At 38.4% G+C, this 9,331-nt stretch overlaps 2 protein-coding genes across 3 annotated transcripts in view; one reads left to right on the forward strand and one right to left on the reverse strand.

Moving 5' to 3' along the window:
* Positions 1–3,507, forward strand: part of prkab1b (protein kinase, AMP-activated, beta 1 non-catalytic subunit, b) — a 25,196-nt gene extending 21,689 nt beyond the window's left edge. For both annotated transcript variants that reach the window (XM_062051683.1, XM_062051684.1), the window contains one exon: positions 1,615–3,507. In XM_062051683.1, coding sequence (XP_061907667.1) covers positions 1,615–1,692 — 78 coding nt within the window. In that variant the 3' untranslated portion in view covers positions 1,693–3,507. The remainder of the gene's footprint in view (positions 1–1,614) is intronic.
* The window catches only part of pla2g1b (phospholipase A2, group IB (pancreas)), a 13,488-nt gene continuing 6,952 nt past the window's right edge, over positions 2,796–9,331 (reverse strand). Inside the window, exon 5 of the mRNA XM_062051685.1 lies at positions 2,796–3,672. Within this exon, the coding sequence (XP_061907669.1) occupies positions 3,548–3,672 (125 nt within the window). The 3' untranslated portion in view covers positions 2,796–3,547. The remainder of the gene's footprint in view (positions 3,673–9,331) is intronic.

The raw sequence follows: 9,331 nt of genomic DNA on the forward strand, positions 1-9,331 counted from the left end.
GTTGCTGCATCTTTGTGGCATACCTGACGTAGCTCTTTGCACAGTATTTGCAAATGTACACCGCCTTTTCGCCTACATTGGTTGGGGTGAAATGTCTCCACACATCAGATGGTGCACGTGGCATTATTCTCTTTGTATTTATTTATTCATGTAAAAGACTAATGCAATGCCACACACAGATATAAGTAGTCAGCTAAACAATTGGAGTAGTCTTTAAAACAATTTGACTGATGTACAAATGAATAGAAATAGCCTCGATGAATAAATGAACAGTCAATCAGCATGCTAAATCAAACTATAAGCTACATTCTTGTACGACAACAGAATGGCTAGCAGAACAGAAGGCGGAGGAAACTACACCTTTTGATTTAGTAGTTGCTAGTTGAACTTCACACATCACAAAAAAGGTCAATTCGGATCGCTGACATTGTTAGCATAAATGAATGGGATTTAACATGGAGAAAATTAGCATCACGGCTAACGGAGAAATATTTTGAGTTCGTTATGAGACTGTGGTGGTACATAAACCTAGCTAGCTAGAGATATTGGCCCCAAAGTCATGTAACAAGTACAGGAACAGCTAGCTAGCTAGCTTGAGTGTAAGTCGGCTGGAGTAGTCTACAGTCATACAGTAACAAGCAATTACACCTCTATTACACTTAAATACCATACATCAAATATATTTACCCCATCAACACTTACCTGACTGGATGAAGTCCTTGGGCTCAAATACTAGTGTGGCCTCAATAGCCCTGCTGTAGTGTGTAGCATGCTGGCAATTATCTGGGCATGTGATGGAGGAATGCACAGTGCAGGGTTGACATTCTACTGAATTTGCATGAAATCAGGTTGTTTTAGCTAATAATCATGCTGCGAGATCTAGCATGTTGCATTCAATGTTTATTCCCATTCATTCCCCGTTAATTCCCATATATTCCCGTTAATTCCCATGGAAAGTTTCCAACTTTGAATATTCCCGGAATTTTGCAACCCTAGTGACACGTTTCAACTTTGCTGGAATAAGGCAAGCATACTGTAAGTCTACACTGGCTCGCAATGAATATAAGTTGAAAAGGATTTGCAAATCATTGTATTCTCTTTTTATTTACCATTTACACAAGGTGACAACTTCACTGCTTTGGGGTTTGGTAACGTGAAATAAATGTGGCCACTATTGACCACAACCTTTTTTTCCTCCATGCTGTTAATGATTTCATCCTACATCAGACTAGGGCTGCAACTAACGATTAATTTGATAATCGATTAATCTGTTGATTATTACTTCGATTAATCGATTAATAATCGGATAAAAGAGACAAACTACATTTCTATCCTTTCCAGTATTTTATTGAAAAAAAAAACAGCATACTGGCACCATACTTATTTTGATTATTGTTTCTCAGCTGTTTGTACATGTTGCAGTTTATAAATAAAGATATATTTTTTTAAAAAGCCTCTGCGCATGCATCCAACGAATCGATGACTAAATTAATCGGCAACTATTTTTATAATCAATTTTAATCGATTTAATGGATTAGTTGTTGCAGCCCTACATCAGACCTATTCAGAAACCGTCACTTACCCTGAAATGTTCTACTTTTTGCTGTGTTCCAGGATGGAGTCATGGTTCTGAGTGCAACACACCGTTACAAAAAAAAGTATGTGACCACACTTCTCTACAAGCCAATATAGTGACTTCATTGTTATGTTGCTGCCTTTCTGACGTGGACACACATCATGCTGTTAATAACATTGTGTTTGCTTTAATTAGAGCAGGGGTCACCAACCTTTTTGAAAGCAAGAGCTACTTCTTGGGTAGTGATTAATGCGAAGGGCTACCAGTTTGATACACACTTAAATAAATTGCCAGAAATAGCCAATTTGCTCAATTTACCTTTAACTCTGTGTTATTATTAATAATTCATGATATTTACACTTAATTGAACGGTTTAAAAGAGGAGAAAACACGAAAAAAATGACAATTAAATTTTGAAACATAGTTTATCTTCAATTTCGACTCTTTAAAATTCAACCGAAAAAAAGGAGAGAGAAACTAGCTAATTCAAATCTTTTAGAAAAAATAAAAAAAAGAATTTATGGAACATCATTAGTAATTTTTCCTGATTAAGATTAATTTTAGGATTTTGATGACATGTTTTAAATAGGTTAAAATCCAATCTACACTTTGTTAGAATATATAACAAATTGGACCAAGCTATATTTCTAACAAAGACAAATCATTATTTCTTCTAGATTTTCCAGAACAAAAATTTTAAAAGAAATTCAAAAGACTTTGAAATAAGATTTAAATTTGATTCTACAGATTTTCTAGATTTGCCAGAATATTTTTTTTTTGAATTTTAATCATAATAAGTTTGAAGAAATATTTCACAAATATTCTTCTTCGAAAAAACAGAAGCTAAAATGAAGAATTAAATTAAAATGTATTGATTATTCTTTACAATAAAAACAATAAATTTACTTGAACATTGATTGAAATTGTCAGGAAAGAAGAGGAAGGAATTTAAAAGGTAAAAAGGTATATGTGTTTAAAAATCCTAAAATAATTTTTAAGGTTGTATTTTTTCTCTGAAATTGTCTTTCTGAAAGTTATAAGAAGCAAAGTAAAAAAATCAATGAATTTATTTAAACAAGTGAAGACCAAGTCTTTAAAATATTTTCTTGGATTTTCAAATTCTATTTGAGTTTTGTCTCTCTTAGAATTAAAAATGTCAGGCAAAGCGAGACCAGCTTGCTAGTAAATAAATAAAATGTAAAAAATAGAGGCAGCTCACTGGTAAGTGCTGCTATTTGAGCTATTTTTAGAACAGGCCAGCGGGCTACTCATCTGGTCCTTACGGGCTACCTGGTGCCCGTGGGCACCGCGTTGGTGACCCCTGAATTAGACGTTTGTAGAAGCAAGGGGTGTCCAAACATTTTCTTGTGGGGGCCTCATACAGAAAAAAGGAAGTATGCAGTTTTTTTTAATACATTTTGTAAATGAAAGATGTCCAAAAAGATAGTATATATCAAGCTATCTGAACAATACATCCACGTCTGAGCTTTGTGTTATAGCTGACAAAGTAAATCAGTGTAATATCAATCATCCATCCATCCATCAATGTTATACCGCTTGTCCCTCTCGATATGTCATTAATCATGAATGAGTTTTCTTTTTACACTGGCCAAGTGTCAAAGAACAACAAAATGATGCTGCCTGGATGTATTTCAATTGTAATCAATGGACGTGTTCTTCAGTTCAAGTCAATAATGTTGCTATGCTAACCTTTGTTGCTTCTCATCGAGGCGGAATTACATCCAAGTAGTCGATTGCTGTATCGGACCAAAGCTGTAAAAGTGCAGTGCCTTTCTATTCCAAGCTGAAAATAGATATCAGGAGACCAACAATTCTAAAATGTTCATTTAACTTCGTTTTGTCTTGCCAAAAAATGAATAAATGTACATTTTCACATGAAAAGTATGGTAACTCAAATATTCTCAGGTGTTTTTTTTCCCCTCATCATTATTTATTCAATGATTGTGGAGCTTAGTTGACACAGTGGACTTTGGGATCCACGTTCTTGTTGTCGGAGTTGAATGTGGCCTGAGCAAAGCAGTGAGCGGCCACCCGGTCACATTCACACGCTGCAGCCTGGCACTTGGCATTGCTGGCTGTGGAGACACATGGGAGGAGAAATTACAAGACACATGGAAGGGGAAATTACAAGACACACGGAAGGGGACATTACAAGAAATACTCACGCTGCACGACACAAGTACACAACAATTCTACATTCACAAAAATTATAAACAAATAATACTTTTTTATTTGTATTGTTGCTGATAGCATTGATTTCTAAAAAATTTTTTTTTTTTTTTTTTTTTAAATAAATCAACATAAAAAACACAATATATACATGATATATCAATATAGATCAATACAGTCTGCAGGGATACAGTCCATAAGCACACAAGATTGTATTTATTTATGAGAAAACATTTTTTTTTTAAATCCACCCCCTCCTCTTCCTTCACCCCCACCCCCCACCCCCCACCCCCCACCCCCGGTCCGTGGGACAAATTTTCAAGCGTTGACCGGTCCCCAGCTACAAAAAGGTTGGGGACCACTGCTTTAAAGGCCTACTGAAAGCCACTACTAGCGACCACGCAGTCTGATAGTTTATATATCAATGATGAAATCTTAACATTGCAACACATGCCAATACGGCCGGGTTAACTTATAAAGTGACATTTTACATTTCCCGGGAAATATCCGGCTGAAACGTCTCGGTATGATGACGTATGCGCGTGACGTAGTCAGTTTAACGGAAGTTATGGTACCCCGTAGAATCCTATACAAGAAGCTCTGTTTTCATTTCATAATTCCACAGTATTCTGGACATCTTTTGCAATTTGTTTAATGAACAATGAAGGCTGCAAAGAAGACAGTTGTAGGTGGGATCAGTGTATTAGCAGCGGACTACAGCAACACAACCAGGAGGACTTTGTTGGAGAGCAGACGCGCTAGCCGACCTCAACTTGACTTCCTACGTCTCCGGGCCGCCAAACGCATCGGGTGAAGTCCTTCCGTCGATCGTTGGAACGCAGGTGAGCACGGGTGTTGATGAGCAGATGAGGGCTGGCTGGCGTAGGTGGAGAGCTAATGTTTTTAGCATAGCTCTGTGAGGTCCGGTTGCTAAGTAGGCTTCAATGGCGTCGTTAGCACAGCATTGTTAAGCTTCGCCAGCCTGGAAAGCATTAACCGTGTAGTTACATGTCCACGGTTTAATAGTATTGTTGATTTTCTGTCTATCCTTCCAGTCAGGGGTTTATTTCTTTTGTTTCTATTTGCAGTTAAAGCACGATGCTATCACGTTAGCTCGTAGCTAAAGCATTTCGCCGATGTATTGTCGTGGAGATAAAAGTCACTGTGAATGTCCATTTCGCGTTCTGGACTCTCATTTTCAAGAGGATATAGTATCCCAGGTGGTTTAAAATACAAATCCGTGATCCACAATAGAAAAAGGAGAGAGTGTGGAATCCAATGAGCCAGCTTGTACCTAAGTTACGGTCAGAGCGAAAAAAGATACATCCTGCACTGCACTCTAGTCCTTCACTCTGACGTTCCTCATCCACGAATCTTTCATCCTGGCTCAAATTAATGGGGTAATGGTCTGAATAGCTCTAGCTGCGTTGAAAACAATAGGAAAATATGAGGGAGTGAACAACTGACAACGTCACGCTACTTCCGGTAGGGGCAAGGTGTTTTTTTTATCAGAGACCAAAAGTTGCGAACTTTATCGACGTTGTTCTCTACTAAATCCTTTCAGCAAAAATATGGCAATATCGCAAAATGATCAAGTATGACACATAGAATGGATCTGCTATTCCCGTTTAAATTTTAAAAAATCATTTCAGTAGGTCTTTAAAGTCATATGCAATAATTGCGACGACGACTTTTTACTGTCAGCTGAGTTTAGTTTTTTTAAAGATTTGTGTTGGTGGTGTGCCTCCGCATTTGTGCTGGTGGTGTGACTCCACATCTTTTCTGCTGGTGGTGTGCCTCCGCATTTGTGCTGGTGGTGTGCCTCCAAATTTCTGCTGGTGGTGTGACTCCGCATTTGTGCTGGTGGTGTGCCTCCGCATTTGTGCTGGTGGAGTGCCTCCAAATTTGTGCTGGTGGTGTGACTCCACATTTCTGCTGGTGGTGTGACTCCGCATTTGTGCTGGTGGTGTGCCTCCAAATTTGTGCTGGTGGTGTGACTCCGCATTTGTGTTGGTGGTGTGCCTTTGCATTTGTGCTGGTGGTGTGACTCCGCATTTGTGCTGGTGGTGTGCCTCCGCATTGGTGCTGGTGGTGTGACTCCACATTTGTGCTGGTGGTGTGACTCCGCATTTGTGCTGGTGGTGTGCCTCCGCATTTGTGCTGGTGGTGTGACTCCACATTTGTGCTGGTGGTGTGCCTCCGCATTTGTGCTGGTGGTGTGACTCCACATTTCTGCTGGTGGTGTGACTCCGCATTTGTGCTGGTGGTGTGCCTCCGCATTGGTGCTGGTGGTGTGACTCCACATTTGTGCTGGTGGTGTGACTCCACATTTGTGCTGGTGGTGTGACTCCACATTTGTGCTGGTGGTGTGCCTCTGCATTTGTGTTGGTGGTGTGCCTCCACATCTTTTCTGCTGGTGGTGTGCCTCCGCATTTGTGCTGGTGGTGTGACTCCGCATTTGTGCTGGTGGTGTGCCTCCGCATTTGTGTTGGTGGTGTGCCTCCACATTTTTTCTGCTGGTGGTGTGCCTCTGCATTTGTGTTGGTGGTGTGCCTCCACATTTTTTCTGCTGGTGGTGTGCCTCCGCATTTGTGCTGGTGGTGTGCCTCCACATTTGTGCTGGTGGTGTGCCTCCACATTTGTGCTGGTGGTGTGCCTCCACATTTGTGCTGGTGGTGTGCCTCCACATCTTTTCTGCTGGTGGTGTGACTCCACATCTTTTCTGCTGGTGGTGTGACTCCACATCTTTTCTGCTGGTGGTGTGACTCCACATCTTTTCTGCTGGTGGTGTGACTCCACATCTTTTCTGCTGGTGGTGTGACTCCACATCTTTTCTGCTGGTGGTGTGACTCCACATCTTTTCTGCTGGTGGTGTGACTCCACATCTTTTCTGCTGGTGGTGTGACTCCACATCTTTTCTGCTGGTGGTGTGACTCCACATCTTTTCTGCTGGTGGTGTGGCTCCGCATTTTTTCAATGCAAAACATGTGCCTTGGCTCCAAAAAGGTTGAACAACACAGCTGTAAAGCTGACAGCTTATGGGGACAGAACAGGCGGCTGAGAGTTGAATGGTGACCAACTATTAATGATACTTCTGTAAGAACTTGGTATGTATCGGCCTTAACCAGGTAAGACACGCTGTTCATTTGACTTTGAGACTTGCATCTAGGGATGATACTCGAAACCGGTTTTCCCGGTTGTTTGCTAAGAAAAGAACCGAGTCCTCGGACTCGAATCCCTTTTTGAGAACCGGTACCCGTTATCGAGACCACTATAGTAAAGGAAAAGAGTTGATTCTTTATTCGAATCCCGTCCCGACCAGAAATGCTCCGTGGGACATCACAAGAAATGACGTCACGTAGCTCAGTCATTAGGCGCAGATAACGAAAGCAGGAAAACAATGGACGGGAAAAAGCGCTCCAAGGTGTAATAAAGTTCAAAACAAAAGCTATAATCCATCGAATAACTTTACTGAGAGATTCTAGCAGACTACAAACACATGACCAACACTTTTACCACCAACCGGAAACATAGCAACCAGGCTAGCAACGCACCTCCTTTACGGCAGCTGTCGCAACCTTCTTAAAACAACCGCAGCACATACATATATATACAACACCGCAGCACATACATATATATACAACACTGCAGCACATACATATATATACAACACTGCAGCACATACATATATATACAACACCGCAGCACATACATATATATACAACACTGCAGCACATACATATATATACAACACTGCAGCACATACATATATATACAACACCGCAGCACATACATATATATACAACACCGCAGCACATACATATATATACAACACTGCAGCACATACATATATATACAACACTGCAGCACATACATATATATACAACACCGCAGCACATACATATATATACAACACCGCAGCACATACATATATATACAACACCGCAGCACATACATATATATACAACACTGCAGCACATACATATATATATACAACACTGCAGCACATACATATATATACAACACTGCAGCACATACATATATATATATACAACACTGCAGCACATACATATATATATACAACACTGCAGCACATACATATATATACAACACTGCAGCACATACATATATATACAACACCGCAGCACATACATATATATATACAACACATCTCCCTTTTTGAACTTTTGTTTTTCTTTCCTTGTAAACGTTACAAAATCACACTGTAGATGTGTTGTCTGTCTAATTATAAATAATGCAGACGAGGCATGTTGGCTGAGTTCTTGACGTTTACTTTCACAGCGTGGCAACATGCAACACTTTTCGGGGCTACCGCGCATGCTCGTAACTCCCGTTGCATGCTGGGTAGTGTAGTTGTTATATTCTCTAGCTCATAACATTTTTCCCCCTATAAAGAAATAATGTTAACTCAATGAAGTGTATTTCTTTTTTTAGCTTTAACTTTTCATTTTTTAGCATTTTAACCACATTTGCAAACAACTTTTCTCTTCATAGAATGTTCTTTCAATAAAGAAATAAAGTGCAAAAATGTCAAAGCATCATAACAAACAGTTATGTTCCAATAGCAGCAGAAGTGCACTTTTTGGAGAGCTGTATTATTTCCAGTTTTGTGCCCAAGGGACTGATTTTATTTAACACTATATTATTATTTATACACCTATAGTGATCACAGAGACAGCTTGTTTTTGTGTTACCTTATATATTTGTTTTTCTGAAAAATCCCACTTAATATACTTTGGGTAACAACAGTCAATATTTATTTATTTTATTAAATTTTTTTAGGTGGGTAACAGTCAATATTTATTTATTTATTAGATTTTATTTTTTCATTATATAATAAAAGTGAGCTTTTGTTAAACCAAATATTGTGCTAATATATAGCTAATATAGACACTTACATCATGTGTTGCCTTCATTATAACACTTATATAAGACTTTTAAAGTCATTTTGATAGTAGGCTAATATAGCTAATATAGACACTTACATCATGTGTTGTCTTCATTATAACACTTATATAAGACTTTTAAAGTCATTTTGATAGTAGGCTAATATAGCTAATATAGACACTTACATCATGTGTTGTCTTCATTATAACACTTATATAAGACTTTTAAAGTCATTTTGATAGTAGGCTAATATAGCTAATATAGACACTTACATCATGTGTTGTCTTCATTATAACACTTATATAAGACTTTTAAAGTCATTTTGATAGTAGGCTATTATAGCTAATATAGACACTTACATCATGTGTTGTCTTCATTAAAACACTTATATAAGACTTTTAAAGTCATTTTGATAGTAGGCTATTATAGCTAATATAGACACTTACATCATGTGTTGTCTTCATTAAAACACTTATATAAGACTTTTAAAGTCATTTTGATAGTAGGCTAATATAGCTAATATAGACACTTACATCATGTGTTGCCTTCATTATAACACTTATGTAAGACTTTTAAAGTCATTTTGATAGTAGGCTATTATAGCTAATATAGACACTTACATCATGTGTTGTCTTCATTATAACACTTATATAAGAC

Source organism: Entelurus aequoreus, linkage group LG06, assembly GCF_033978785.1.
Source record: "Entelurus aequoreus isolate RoL-2023_Sb linkage group LG06, RoL_Eaeq_v1.1, whole genome shotgun sequence".
NCBI lineage: Eukaryota > Metazoa > Chordata > Actinopteri > Syngnathiformes > Syngnathidae > Entelurus > Entelurus aequoreus.